At 37.0% G+C, this 15,795-nt stretch overlaps 1 protein-coding gene and 1 long non-coding RNA gene across 3 annotated transcripts in view; one reads left to right on the top strand and one right to left on the bottom strand.

Annotated features, from left to right (window-relative positions):
- Positions 1-6,242: 6,242 nt before the first annotated feature.
- Positions 6,243-14,481, bottom strand: LOC148675371 (paired box protein Pax-1-like). 2 transcript variants are annotated; one of them, XM_088626635.1, is made up of 5 exons: positions 14,341-14,481; positions 13,168-13,797; positions 11,908-12,041; positions 11,055-11,265; positions 6,243-6,991 (listed from the first exon to the last, which is right to left on the bottom strand). In XM_088626635.1, the coding sequence occupies exons 1-5, from the start codon at positions 14,342-14,344 to the stop codon at positions 6,900-6,902; spliced, it is 1,071 nt and encodes a 356-aa protein (XP_088482761.1). In that variant the 5' UTR covers positions 14,345-14,481; the 3' UTR covers positions 6,243-6,899. The 2 variants fall into 2 exon arrangements, with proteins under 2 accessions (XP_088482761.1, XP_088482760.1); XM_088626634.1 differs by having other exon boundaries at positions 11,908-12,044.
- LOC148675372 (uncharacterized) overlaps positions 14,382-15,795 on the top strand; it is a 59,356-nt gene continuing 57,942 nt past the window's right edge. The window contains exon 1 of the long non-coding RNA XR_015935508.1: positions 14,382-14,511. This is a non-coding gene — a long non-coding RNA (uncharacterized LOC148675372). The remainder of the gene's footprint in view (positions 14,512-15,795) is intronic.

The following is a 15,795-nucleotide window of genomic DNA, read 5'->3' on the forward strand; positions in this document are numbered from 1 at the left end:
GAGCCAGAGTTCATCCCGGCAAAAAACACGCACAAGGCAGGATACACCCAGGATGGGACAATAGTACAGCACAGGGCAGAGAGACACAAGCACACTCACACCAGTGCCAGTGGTCCCAAGAGGAACCCACACAAACACAGGGCAAACCTATCATTTCCACACGTAACACCCTAGGAATCAAACCCAGGTCTGCAGCACAGAGAGGCGGCAATGTTTACCACTGTGCCGCTATGTTGCCTGGGAGCAAAACAGGTTGTGAAATTTCATCTGCCTCAAGCCTAGTGGGAGAAACCAAATGGGAGCAGACACGCTAAAACTGAAATGATACAGTCTCTCTCTTACCCAGCAAAGGAAAGCGTTTACCTTCTTCTGACTTTCTTTGGCCACCAAGACAGAGAAAGAGAGGGAGATTAAAAAGAAGAATTGCAAATCTGTGATGTTGATATAAGTGCCTTTGACATATATTTCAAAACCAGAACAGGGGTGTTCACAAAAGTTGAAAATAACTTGCCACAGGGTCAAAAACACCCCCATTAAATTCTAAAGGACACAGTGTCACCAGGTGAGGTGTTAAAGAGTCTAGGAGACCTTCAAACAAAATCAGAAACTCAGGTCCTGGATACTTGGGCATTATTGATCCAATGGTATGATTCACAAGAGTATTAATAAAGTTGCCCTGGCTGAAATTTACTTTGGGTATGCACGATATGGCCTAATGTTTCACCTGTTTTCAAATTATGTGCTAATTTCTTATTTCTCCACCTGATCTGGTGGGTATTGGGGATGATGGTGCATAATATCTTCACACTTCTGTAAAGTGTTGTGGGACCTTTAGGAAGAAAAGTGCTATACAGATGCTAGGTTTTATTAAATTTAACAGCATTTAAGACACAACAGTCTTGTGTTTTTTACGCAAAGTGTTGTGGAAGTCTTGAACAACCTCCAAAGCCATCTGGTTGAAGCAGGCTCCATATGATCCTGTAGGAAACTGATAGAAGAAATTGGGATTGGGAAAACTACTTTAGGAGTATGTGTACAATTTTGTTTTCACTTTGACATTGTAGAGTGTTTTGTGATGATCAACAGTAATACATCACTATTAAATACATTGTGATTCCTTATTGTAACACAATAAAGAGGTCAAAAAGTCAAGGGGGTGAATACTATTAATTGCCACTGTATACTGCATACACTGTATGTCTACTTCCTTTATTAAATTAATATGCCAACCATCTACCCAATCCACAATTGTGTCCCTTACAATTAAAATTAAGAAAATATGGTACAACTGTGAATCTGAGCAGAACAGGTGACCTCAAAAACTGAGTATCCAGGTGAGAAGGGCACTACTCAGGAAGACCTTCAGGCCTATGACAACTCTAAAGGAATTACAGTCTTCCATGGCTGAGATGGGAGAAATTGTTCATACAGTAGGACCACAATTGCCTGGGTGCTGCACAAATCTGCGCTTCATGGAAGAGTAGAAAAACTAACACCCTTGTTGAAAAAAAAACATATCAGGTCTTGACTACAGTTTGCCAAAAGACATGTACTGTAGGAGACTCTGAGACCATGAAAGAAGACTGTATTGTCTGATGAGACCATAATTGACCTTTTTGACCTCAGTGTTAAGCCCTATGCTTGGCACAAGTGTAACACTGCACATCACACTGAGAACACCATCCCTAGTGTGAAGCACAGTGGTGGTAGCATCATGCTAAGGGGATGCTTCACTGCATCATGGCCTGCAAGACTTGTGAAGATAGAATCCAACATGAATGCATCAAAGCACAGAATAATCCTGGAGGAAAACCTGCTTTAGTCTGCAAGAGACCTTGGACATGGAAGAACATTCATCTTACAACAGTACAATGACCCAAAACATACAGTACAAACAAAAAAGTCAGTATTCTGGAGTGTCCAGTCAAAACCTTAATCCAAAAGAGAATCTATGGCATGAGTTGAAAATTATGGTTCACCAATGGTCCCCATTCATCTTGAGGGAGCTTGAGCAACTTTGCAAGAAGAATGGCCAGACATTGCAATGTCCAGATGTGCAAAGCTGGTAGAGACTCATTCAAAAACTCTCATGACTGTCAAAGGTGCCTCTAGCAAATACTGACTCAAGGAAGGTGAATACATTTGCAGTTATTTTCTGTGTTAGATTTATAATTTAAGAGCATCCGTAGAATTTTGTTTTCTCTTTGACATTATAGAGTGTTTTATGTTGATCAATGGCAAAAATAAATCTTGGTTAAATACAATACGAGTCAATATAGTAACACCATGAAATGCAAAACAGACAAAGGGGGTGAAAACCTTTGATAGGCACTCTTAGTTACTTGTCATTCTGATCATATGTAATTTGTGTAGGATCTGAATGAAAGTGGATTCCTCCATGCTCTCTTCTAATTTAGGAAAGGAATAAAAAGCAAACAAAACTTTGAAGTTATAGAAAATGGTATGTAATTTAAATCAAGGATAGTTACGCTCTAACTTTACAATGCACCAGTAAGACCTCATTTGGAGTATTACATTCCATTTTGGTCACCTTACTTTAGAATAGTACAGATATAAATATTTCAGTCTATAGAAAGGCAAGAAGAAGGATTTCTATTAACTCGGTGGTGCCATACAGTATATGGCCAAATTTTAAGTAGACAGAGAAGAGACTTGATCCTACTGTATAAAAAACCTAAGGGATGTAGAAAAATCAATCCGTACGGCTGTTTTCAACTCAGTAGTGAAACAAGAAAATGGAAGTGCAAAGTAAAATGAAATCCATCTAAAGAGAGAACAGAAAACGCATCTTTATGCGAAGAGTTTGGGGTATCTCGAATGAATTGTTAGACTGCCTTAGTGACTAAGCTACAGGCAAGAAGGGCCTAGTGGTGTACTCTGAGCAGAAACTGCTGGTTTCACGTCCTTCTCAAAAAGTAAGCACATATATGAACACTGGTGAACTATTCTCAAAATATCCTCAATTTATTCTCACTGCACAATTGGTTATCGCAAAAGAGTGTCTAATTTCATCCATATCACATCTAATTTTGGGTGTGATGTATTTTAAAATAAACTTTTAGGTTTCTTTTCAGCTATTTAAATTGGGACTTCTATTGTGCTTTACAAGTCATCCAGAGACATCGTTTTAGTGCTCGCAAACTACGTGCCAGCTATGCAAATATTTGTGTTTTTAAGGATATTTTACAATACTTCAATACTATTGCTATAACGGGTGAAAACAGTGATTTTTAAAACAGCTTTTTGTAGAAATGTTTACATGAATTTCAGATAAAACGCACGTAAGAACAGTGACTCGGTGCAGAAAATTGAATGTCTAAAACAAGCTTGCGGTGCTCCAGGGAAACACACTGACGTTCGTGTGTTATTTTTTCTTTCGCCATTACAAATGAAAATCCCAAAGCTAAGGCAATCTTTTTCCGTCTTGACTACGAAAGATCGAAGAAAAAAATTGCCAGTTTTTATTTCTTTTTAAATCAACCTGTTCACCATAAGACGTTATAGTAACTCGGGGGATAAATCACAAGAAATGATGAGGTTAAGTCTTATTCCCATGCTACATTATCTTGTTTGCTTTAGGGCTTTGGGATAAGCATATTTCCTGATTGCTTAGCTAACACTTGATACGATACAGTGGAGTTCAGAGACTTAGGGATACTAGAGCAAGCACCCCTCCAATCTGAGCACAAACCGTAAAAAGCAATCCTTTGAGCCTATCACACTCCTCATAAACCTTAGATGTGACCTCTGTCACAGTGGAGAATGTCAGTCAGGAAACTTGGAATCCAAGCAGTAACTTCAGTTCTCGGTTTCCTTCGGTAACGTGATATGTCCATAGAATTTAGCGCATTAAAATATTTGGGAAACGAATGAAACAAAATGATTGTTGTTACTAAATATTACACCGCACACTGGAGAGATTAATTCCCGAAATTGAGCACAATATGTTTTCTCGTGCCAATCTGAAACAGCCTAACAACCAAGGATTGACCATGGCAGTTGAATTTAAATCACGAAGAAAATTGTTAACTTGTGTTAAACAAAACTGTGCATAGATTATTGTTGTAAGTTTAAGTATTTCTAAGAAATAGTTCCACACTGCCTACAAAAAGGATCAAAACTACAATGCGTTATCTAGTAAATTATTTAAAACAGTTATATTGTTTTTCAGTTAGTCTCGCAGCGCCAGTGGATCTTCATCTGCTCTGTTTGCAATCAGACCATTGAATGTGTTCCCTTAAACTAGCATAACAAACACTGCCGGCTGATTTCAATATTTTGTAATTTATCTGGTAAAAGTCACTTGGAAAGTTTTACACTACCTTGAGTTAATGGACTGTTGGTACTCCAAAGTTGCAATCTTCTTACATTTGTATATTCTTTTTTTGGGGGGGGTGAAGTAAGATATTATATATCTTATATTACATCTGTCTTATGTTTACTTAATAAACCTTTCACCTGAATCACCATTAAATTTATGTTTAGGCCAGAAACAAATAAGCGTGATATATCCTATAGTATATATAAGATACAAAGAACAATGTCAATGAGACCTTAGAGGAAACTGGTTTATAAGTTTCTATGTGGATCAGAAATTTAAGAATTTACTGAGGATATATCTTTCTGATGTGTTCTAATAGTTCATTTTCTGGATGTAAAGACGTGAAAACAAACTCGTGAGTTATTAACCTCGCAGCGTTTCGCGAAGGACTTTATCGTTTAAAATTGATGTGCGACACATACAGTAGAAGTAAAAAACACCGATCTAAACTCAGAGCTTTATTACGATGTTCTTAATCCATCGAGTGTAAAGTATTCCCAATAAATCCAATCAAATAAATATTTGTATGTGTATTTGTTGGTGTGTCTGTAAATCTAGATGAGAAACAAAATGGCATCTTTGTACGAGGTTTTCTGGAGTCTGTTATAAATTCACATATAGCTTGCGTGCCTGTAGAAATGTGGAAGCGTATATGCCTTAAATAAATGAAAAAAAGAAGTAGCAGACCACACACGGCAGTAAATACGGGATTGCTGATACCCCAAGCGCAACACGTGCTTCAGTCAAGTACTACGAAACCTGTTGACAATTATTAAAACATTTTGTTTCCGCCGTGCCTTGTAAAATACGTACAGGTCCATTGAGAAGCTTGTCAGTAAAATAATTTTAAAAAAATCAGCAATACCCTTAAGATTGAGGAAAACTTTTATTAAATAGAGTTTAGTATTTAAACAGTATGTTTATTTCGTATTTCTGCATATGCCAGTTTCAATTAATTAGGGGGATAATACTACTTTTGCTCCGTCTGACGTGCATGTCTTACGGTTTTGATTTGAGGCACGCAACACTAATTGTGCTTTCATTAGGATAGATCAATGTTTTCGAATGTATTAATATAAGGAAAAAGGGAACGCTACACGTAGACTATGTCGTATCCCATGTATGTGTGCTTATGTGCGTATGTGCGATTGCAAGAAAATTCTGTGCGTGCATAAACAAGTAAACCATATCGAAATACGGCTCTTCTGAGCTCAACTGCTGTCGGTACCAATAAGGATTTTCATGTGAATGGAAAGAACAGTCGGCTTCACGCACAATTGAAATCTCCTTCAGCCCATTCCATTTTCGATTTATTTTCAAATTATTCAAACACACACATTATAAATATCTCTCTTTCTCTATATATATATCAATTTCCAGCCAATAAACCTAATTTTAAAAAGAGGAGAGGGATATCAGTGGTCTCATGGCTCTCATCCAGTAAACCCTGGGCAACGATACCATTATGAGAGGCGCCGAGAACTGTAAGGCATCATTAACTGGGGAAGGCTTGGGTAGACTGCATTAAAAAGAATAGAACACCGTCACCCACAAAAGAAGGAAACCGATTCCACCATTTTTATTTCTGTTTTATAAATCGTTTTTTTTTTTGGTACCGTTTCCACTTGGTTTTCTTTAAAAAGCGTGTTACCATCCTCACAGTCATCAAATAACACTACAACTTATCATATTTACAATACATATGCTAGAAACGTGCCATTGTATGTAACAAATAATACACTGTATGTATGTATTATGGTTAAGACATTCTATATTCTTCGAATCTCTTATGTTCGTTTTCCCTTAAATCAAAGACCGCTTAACCCTCAGTAAATCAAAGACATATTTGCGCATGCTTTGAGGTGGAGGTCAGCGGGTTATTGGTTAATAAAGGAACATATTTTGCTTTGTTACGCTTTTATTTAGCATATTTACACATGGTTTTATAAAAAATATATAATTCAAGCTTTCGCAAATCATCTTACATTTACAATCCGATATACAACATTTAATGATCTTGTTCACATCCTTTGAAACTTGTATTTGTTTTTTTGGCTTTGCAAAAGCCAGATTTTAACGATTACAGATGGTCTTAAAAATCGACAAATACCGACACGGTTTTCTGTCCCAAAAACATAAAAGGTAGGGCGTGCGCAAATTTAAAAGGGTTCGTCAATTTTTTTATTTATTTAAATAAGATAATATATCAGATAACGGGATGTCATAGTCTGTAATGTTATTTTTTTGCAGACGTGAAAAAAAGGATAAAACTCCCAAGCACCAACACCGTTTGAAAAAGGCACGGTAAACTTAAATTTACGTTTCATTTTATCATTTTACATTCTTCTGCTTTTCTGAGAAACAATTTCTAAGAAGGCTACTTTGGAATCATATTTGCACGCCCTATCTTGAGTTAACACTTTGACTGGCAATTTATAAATATAGTACTTTTTTACTTACTGTTTGAATTCTTGAAATGCGCTTTAAATATATATGCTTCAGTTGCATATGCGCTACATTTTGGGTCCTTGATTTGTGTGGACTTTGTTTTTCAAAGTTAAGGAGATGAGGTAGGAAGACTGAGTCCATGTACGCCGTTCAAGGCTTCATGCTGTTGCTTGATTAAAGAACTGGGGGGTTTTCTATCACCTGTGGAATAAAAACAAAATCAGTATTTTAATAACAAACCATTAAGCTCTTCTGTAGAAAAACTCAATGATCCAAAAACCATTGAATATCTCTAAAATGCTTGATTCAGTTCCGCCCCTAAGACATGGCTTATTCACTCAGGACACCGATAAAGCAACAACAATTTGAGTTCTATGTTCATATTTCTACATGATGCGCACATACACCCTGCGCACTTCACTTCAAAACCTTATTTTCTACAAAAATGTATATAGAAAATTCTTTCTAGATTCGCAGTTTTTTTTTCACATGACGTAAATAGCCTTTTTTTCAACAATCATATATTATCTTGTTTAGTAAAGGGTAGAAAATGTGGTGTAACTGAGGAAATTAAGAATTGTATAAAACACAAACAATTGTATTTTCAGATGAGGTAATATATGTAAATATTAAAGTTTAAGTTATTTTTATATCAGGCCTGTATGTATTTCACCATTGAAGTAATTTTCTTTTTCATGCTCAACAAAATCGAGTTGATTCCAACTTGGTTTACCAAGGATTTCACGTTTGAGATGTATTTTTCATTTCTTCCTGTCCTTTTGCATTTGTTTTAAAAAGATCGTGTTTAACTTTTGAAATAAAAATTCCTCTAAGTTATAAGAACAGGAATCTCTTCATTTTACCTTTGACCAAACCGCGGCTTGGGGTTCTCCTTATTTTAATTCAACTGAAAACATTCGTTAATTCTTACTTTATCCTTGATAATCATAGAATTGTTTTCATGGAAGATAGGTTCTTCACTTAGCCTTAGGGTTTCATATTTCTCCATTGTGCTTTCGCGGGTCTTTTCGTTTTCGATATTTATTTTTGTCTTTGCGGCTAGGTACACGTATTAAAAACATGAGTCATGCAATCTACATTCCTACTGTAGATATAGCAAGGGACAAAATGGCCTGAAGTACTGTATAATGTGAATCCGTACGTTTCAGAGTTAAACATAGATCTTGTACAACAACTTGTATCATTATGTTACTGGAACCTTGGATGTGAGTAAAGTTTATTTATATTAATTTTAAAGGAACAATGAACATATTTATTTTGGAATATCTGACTTTAAATTACATTCAGTTAATGACTTTACGGTGTAGTTTTGCCACATATATTGGTTGTTTGTGATAACACCTCAGCTGGAAGACGTTTTATATTATTCTCTGTGTGTTGCTACACTTTGGGAGGTGCTGCCCTTATTCGCGCTATGGGGAGACGTCAATTGAACTTGACTCCAGTTAATATCTATCATAAAATTATTTTATTTATTTTATTTTTCTTCGATGGTTAACGGGAAATGTAATCTTTTTTACACTCTTCTGTAGAAAAGTATATACCGCATTTAGCTTGTAATAACAGACAATGCTATTAAAAAATCTCTGTCAGGGAATATACAGTAGGGAAACTATAATGAAAATCTCAGGCGTTAATTAAAAGTTTTCCTTTAATTGGAATTCAGTCATCCATAATACATTTGGTTGAATGCTTTTATACAAATAGATTGTATGCCCAGTTATACAGCACAGCATTTTACTGATGCACTTTAAGTGAAGTACCTTGCCCTTGAGTTTTATTTTTTGGTTAAAGTTTAACGGGAAGCAGTGAAGTGAAAAAATAAAAATCGAAAATCGGATGTAGTAGCACACTTAAACGGGCCCTTCTTGCATTTCACATTTTTTTAGAAGCAGATAAAGTCCTCGCGCTTCATCGGCTACGACCTGTCACGCTGACAATCGCGGAAATGCTTGCGGTTCGAACATTTCGCTGTATTTGTCATCTGGAAGAATAAGGCTCATTAAAAAATCACCAGTGCTTGCTTCGCGCCGCCTTCGTAGGCGGGTCCTTTCATCACTGAACACAGAGCCGACAACCACACAGTTCAGCCTTTCTGCACTGAAATGGCAGACCTCGTTTCATTATCCAGTGTTTTTACCGAATTAGTCTTAACATCTCCAAACAGCGCAGACACCCTTGGGTTTTATACAGATTCTCTGTCACACGGAGCCACGCTAGAGCAATAGATGTTTATCCCCGCCATTTTAAATTGGGGTATAGGGTTATATGTTAAGTCCTAGAGTTACATGACAGTTGGAATTGATTTGCATTTGTGTTTCACGTCTAATGAATCTATTGCGAGTTAGTAAACTGGACCCACAAATACAGTTATGTAAAACACAGAGGACATAAACTACAGATTTAAATAACATCGTATTAATTATTAATATAATTTGCAGCAGTGCGCAGAAATTGTACAATTCACTTAGTGCTCTGTGTACTTCTACAACCATATTGACTTGCTACATGGCACATTTTGAAAATAATTATGCGGGAACATTGCAGGAAAACTGTTCGGTTCAGAGCAGCTAAGCACATGACATTACACTGTGTGGCGAAGGTGTGTGGTACTGTTGACTGTTCCTGGCACAGAACCAGTATCAGGTTATCCGGATCTATGGTTTCACTAGATACTTAGAAAGGTAGAGAGGTAATAAATACCATATCTTCAACTTCTGTCTTTGCAAAGTCGCAAAGGCTAATTCCAGGACACCTGAATCGCACCGAGACACTCCAGAGATGTATTTAATTGTAAATGTTTTAGCATGATGTCCAAGTTTTATTTAGATCTCACATAAGCAGCTTCCTCGTTTGCATTAAAAATTGTTTAGAATCTGGAACAGTAGATATTTACACAGAATGTTTACTTACTGTAAATTGACAAAATGACGATTACATTGAGAACACAAAAAACAATTATTTTTAAAATTTGGCTTGGCCGTATCAAATAGAGCCCAAATCTACCACTGGTCCAGTATTACAACAGAACTTCTGTTCCTTAGCAACTCATTGATTTCATCTAGTTGAAAGCAAGGTGAAGCACTGAAACATTTGATCACTTTTTTTTAATTTAAAGAACTTTTGCATTACACCAAAGTGAAATGATTACTGATTTCCAGAACCACCAAAGAGATTATTTCATTTGCAATGTGTTAGCTTCAATTTGAGCCATAAACCAGCCTTCTACTGTAAAAGCTTTCAGATATTACAAATTGTTTGAGGGAACATCATAACAGGCCAAAATTGACTTTTTCCCAGTGGCAACAAACATAAATGGGGAAAATAGCCGGATTTACATCACAGAAATGTATTCTATTGAGGAGTTACATAAACCTATGGTAGGCCAATAATACAGCCATTTTAACATGAATTGCATATTACAAATACTAGTCCAAGAAAATGTAATGCAGACGTGAATCATCTGAGAAATTAAGTACTTCTGAAAGTACTTAATATAATTTTTGAATAAACTTTAGTGTAGGCCTCTTATTGAGAAATAGTAGTGTCCAATTTTCAATTGATATAATGTATAATGGTTCTTATAAATTACAGTAAACCCTCAATTTAACGGACTTAAAGGGGAGAAGGACTTAAAGGGGGGTCTCCATTATTACCAAATGTCCGTTAAATCACAAATTATGTTTTTTTTAGCCCCAAACCCACCATGACTGTAAAGTATATGAGAATAAAATGTATATACTGTACATGCTTCCTGGATCTTTGACTTCTTTTTTAAACAATTACATTCAACACAAAAATTGTTCCTGCGCCTTTTTATCATAAATATACAAGCTCTCTATTTAACGTGTCCTAAATATATTGTATAACATTCGCTAAGGCAAATGAAACGCACCCATCATAAACCATTGCATTATCCCTATATAAACAACCACTGATACTCCTGAGTTTTCGAACCTGTGCCGTATTTAGGGGACGTACTACTTGAAAGCAGAAAATAGATCGTTAGATTTTATTATTAGTGCATTCCCCTGTTATTGAGGGGAAGGTCAGGTATTTGGGATTTCACGTAATCCCCCTTTACAGATTCCATCCGTTAAATCCGAAACCCGTCAGAGCGAGATCCGTTAAACCGGGTTTTTACTGTATTTAAATAAGCCAATGTGTTTTTCTACCGCAATATCATAATGATGGAAGGACCGTTGGGTGTATTCCTGTAGCTGTAAAACAGTATGCGGCCTACCGTCTCTTGATGGATGTTTGAAGGACAGTGGGGGGTGGATTTCTCCTCCGTGCATCGTCATCCCGCTCGCTGGGTGGGACAGAGCCGTGCCCTGGGACTGCCAGTGGTGACCCGGGGTCACGTAACTACCTGCAGGCCCGCTGTAGACCCCGTACTGATTGGATGGGGAATAGGCACAAGCTGGAACATAACTGGACAGCGTGGAAGAAGGCTGCAAAACATGATTATTATGTATTTATTTATTTTTACATTTTAGCAAACACGAACAGGCGAAATAATACAATCGCTCTAGTTTTAATTTCATTCGCGTCCGCCGCATTAATATTTCAAGTAAACCGATCGTTATGTATACATCTGGAAGAATATAGCGAGAACAGAGAGAGACAGGTGATACCGAGAAAAGCAGTTATCTGACTTATCTTTGATTTTATTTATTCATAACTAAGTTCACGATATAGGATCGACATACGTTGCATAAGAATATTTAGAAATAAGGAGAATCCGTACGGGGGTTAAAATCGAACATACAGAAAATCCTCTTTCTGTCAGATATTGCAAAATATCTGTAATAACCTATTCGTTCCAGGATAGATATACATATTCTACAGAATATCTCTTTGTAGGCTCCTTGTGAAGTTGTTTCAAGAAAAATCTCTACAATCTCTCCCTTTACGCACATGACTTGACTTTCGAGATCCATTTTGAACGTTTAGTTTATGAAAACATTTTATCACTATCTGATTTCAAACAGCACCTGACAACATGTTGTAAAGCTCCGAAAGACATGTTTCGGAGAATTTTGTATTATTATTATTCTAGGGTATTTCATGCGTTATTCGTCTGTTGTGCTTACCTGTGGATATTTAATGTCATTGTCTATGGCTGATTTGTCAAGGCCATTGACGCCGTGAGCTGTAGGAAAAGTAGTTCTGTTAACACTACCCCAGTCCTCCATTTTCGGTGGGTATCCCTCGGTACCAGCGATGGCTGCTGAAACAACCATGAAGTGTTAATTATCCAATACTACTAATACTACGACAAACGATCTCGAGTACTCCAACAGTATTTAGTGTCACCCAGATTCATATCCATTCCAAATTCAAGGCTTTGTTTTAGAACAAATTCTGTGAAGGCCTTAATGTTTTGTACGGGTTTATGGGATTTATAGTAAACTTTAAAAAAAATAGGAATATGTTCAATCATATCTAAATATGGTAATTCGTCGGATGCATTTTGTAGAAGTAGTCATTGGAAATGCTTGAGTTGCATTTAAACATTTCCTTCATCTGGATATATTGTTAAGGCAGTTTAAATAATATTTCTGAAATTGGATTTTGGAACGTCTATTAACAAAGGGAAAGATAATTTTAAAAAGCAGGTTGTGACCGTTGAATGTACTGTTTAGATTTTTAGATAACGGCTCCATGTTCAAATTCATCTAAGGTCATTTACTTCAAGCATACGTTTGAAAACTGCAAGCAAGTTGTAAAAATCTTGAGATCAATATTATTTTATATTGTTTATTTAATAAATTATGGCTTTTAACATAAAATCATTGGAATAATCAATATACTTTTCCAAACAATATACGATTACACGTCTAACAAATGCCTGACATCCAAGCTTTTTTATTGCATTCTGGGTCTAGACTGGTGACGTTATAATCACAATGTTGTGTAAAAGGCCTTTAAAATCCCTTTTCAACTGTAACCCGTGTAAAAGTTCACGTTAAAGCAGATATGACGATTTTTATCTGTTTATGGAACACGAGTGTTTGCTTTTCAGTGGATCAAGATGATTTTTTTTTTATTTTTCTATCGCAATACACCCACTTCTTAAATAGAAACAAACAAACCAGCAACAAATCTAGGATAAAACACCCGTATGAAGCAGATGCAGCCTTATAATTATTTGCAGAAGGAGTTAATAGTTCGTAGTTGTAACCTTGGTTTTGGAAAAATTAAAGTTGTTTACCTGGGACTCTGAGTTCAAGTTTTTAAAAAAAAAAAAGATTTACAAGTCACCCTGTGCTATTGCATTACTGTAACCCGATGTGCTAAGTGAAAAGATACAACGAAAACAAGAACGTATGCAGGTTGATTGAGGTACCAACCTGCTGGATCCATGAACGCTCGAATCCCCAAGATGTTGGTGACAGTGTGAGCAGAAGGCCAGGCCCTCGGAATACTCATATGGCCCGCGGTGACAGGCACGCCGGGAGCATTACTCATTTTGGTCCCGGTGGGCGACATGGCGTTCGGGTAAGAATATGGATAAATGTGGTTGTAAGAAAGCGCCGACTGGGGAGGGGGTTGCTTGCTGTTTTCATACTGGTTAGGCTGGGAGAGGTTTCCGATCTTGTTCCTTAAAATCCTGCTGATCGAGCTCACCGAGGGCACATTGTATTTATCGCACACTCCATCTGCGAGCAGCCTGTCGCGAATCTCCCAGGCGAAGATGCCGGGGTCACCTTGTTTGTATTCCCTTATGTTTTTCACTACATTGGGGGTCGTAACCCTGGGTTTACTGCCTCCGATGGCACCGGGTAAGATGGACCCGGTCTCGTTGTACCTGGCTAGGATTTTGCTCACACAGCCGTGGGAGACGCGCAGTTGCCTGCTGATGTCGCAAGGTCTGATTCCAAGTTGGGCCAGCTCCACGATTCTCAGTCGGATAGCGTTAGGTAAAGGTCTTCCATTGACAAATACGCCGCCCAACTGATTTACCTCTCCATAGGTTTGCTCTGCAAGAAGGAAAGAAATAATTATGATAAATGTCAACATTTAAGAAAATAAGAAATGAATAAAAACAGCTGTCAAAACACTAACGCTTCCCATGAGTGCCCTAACTTATATCATGGAAAAACGGCGTTCCAAAATAAATAGCTTGTGCATAATAATAGATGTATTACAATATTAATATTTCACTTTTGCACGTTGTTTATTCGTCTTCCTTCATGCCATTGCTTTTTAGGGCGCAAAACACGAATAATACCCCCGATATCGCTTTTTTAATAAATAATAATTATGCATTTGAGAAACCTGTAAGTTAGAAATATATTAACGTTGCTATTAACTTCTATCGAAAGCTAGTAAATTAAAGCCATACATTACAATATATGTTTAAACCGGGAGAAGAGATACTGCACCAAATCTTTTTAACTACAGCCGAAGTTCAACTTTATGCTTAGCTCTCACGTTATGCAGGCGTGCAAAACAAGTTCTGCTTCTATCATCTTTCTGCCACTGAACCATGCAGAACCATGCAGAACTGAGCGAAGGCTTACCCATTTGCCCGGCTGCTCAAGATGCTTTCTTTTGAATTATTTGCCCTTCGATGGCTGAAAAAGCGCAGCTTCTCCGGTTTGCTGAAGGAAGCGAAGGACGGGAGACGAAGCCTGGAGGAGAAGTACTTCTTCCGATGCTTTACTCCCACTTTTAAAGAACTACTTTAAAAGGTATGGCTCTGGACAAAAGCACCAAGGTGATCTTCATCCGATAAAGGCTAATTTGTCTATCCTGCAGGCTGAAGTTTGCTCCGATTAATTTGACGCGTCTTCCACGTCAATCCAGCTGGTTACGCTGGAAGCTGGTGTTTGATTTCATTGGTCCGCTGCACTCTCAAAAGGCTGCTCCTCACAAGCACGGTCTATTCCGGTATGTACAGTTTAACCTTATTGAGCAGTTCTCACTGGGGAAGTGACATAAACTCACCAAAATTAACTCTTACAAACCGTTTAGGTGTCATGTCTTGATTCTAGTACCCTAGAACTTGTTTACCCATCTAGAGCCAATTTAATTTATTAGAAGCCAAGGCATTTGTTGCCTCGTTAGTTGTTTTTTTTGGTATTGCGCTTGTTAATACAAGTTTAGAACGAGCTGTGAAAAGCAGATTGAAGAGTTTTTAAGTGTGCACCACATTGTAAAAAATACAACATTTGGTTAAAAAAATATTTACAATATTCAGGTACATTCGAATTATTTCTGAAGTTAAATCACCTTTATCTCAGACGCAACTATCATTACAAAATACTTTGAAGACATTTTAACTATTGCGATACCCAGCAAACATGATAATCAAGAAGAAGATCAGGAACAAGAATAATAACTAATGTAATGGGAACCTCCTTAAACAGTCTCACATTCGATATCTCGAATCAGAAAGGGCAGCAGTAACACGAGAGGTATAGGTGTACCAAACTGTAGAGCTAATAAACATTTAGGGAAAATCGGTCCATTTCGTTAGCAGCAGCAGGTCTGAAAATAAAGATCTAAATAGAAATATTAAAATCATTTATGATTTGGAAAACATTTTTACGTTTTTTCCCCCTAAGTCAAACAATAGACAATAACAATAACAATTTCCTCTGAAGAACTGTTTCCCGTTGAAGAGTTTGTGTCGAGAGCAGTTCAAGACGCGTATTCTTAAAACAGAAACGCACTACAGCTGATTGAAGATTGGTGATCCTCAGCATTAAAACACAAAAATGCTTCACAATATTACTATTTCACATTTGCTAATCATCTATATCATTAATTGGAATAGCAATGTCTGAGTAACATGAACTGAAAAATGTTTCTTGGCGCATCGCGACGGTGCCTTGAACAAACAAAAATAAAGCTAAACGCAAAAGCCACATACACAACGGGACTGTAAAACTTAGAAATAGGCCGTAATTGTTTAAGGTTCATTGATTAGTACAACAGTAGACGAAGTGTATGACTAGAGAAAAAGCCTTTTG

This window comes from Lepisosteus platostomus, chromosome 3 (genome assembly GCF_059453375.1).
Source record: "Lepisosteus platostomus isolate fLepPlt1 chromosome 3, fLepPlt1.hap1, whole genome shotgun sequence".
NCBI classification, from domain to species: Eukaryota; Metazoa; Chordata; class Actinopteri; order Semionotiformes; family Lepisosteidae; genus Lepisosteus; species Lepisosteus platostomus.

Coding starts and splice junctions, on each gene's coding strand:
- LOC148675371 (XM_088626634.1), bottom strand. Junction 12,045..13,167: donor AGCGTTCATGGATCCAGCAG/GTTGGTACCTCA, acceptor TGGTTGTTTCAG/CAGCCATCGCTGGTACCGAG. Junction 11,266..11,907: donor ATGACATTAAATATCCACAG/GTAAGCACAACA, acceptor CATGTTTTGCAG/CCTTCTTCCACGCTGTCCAG.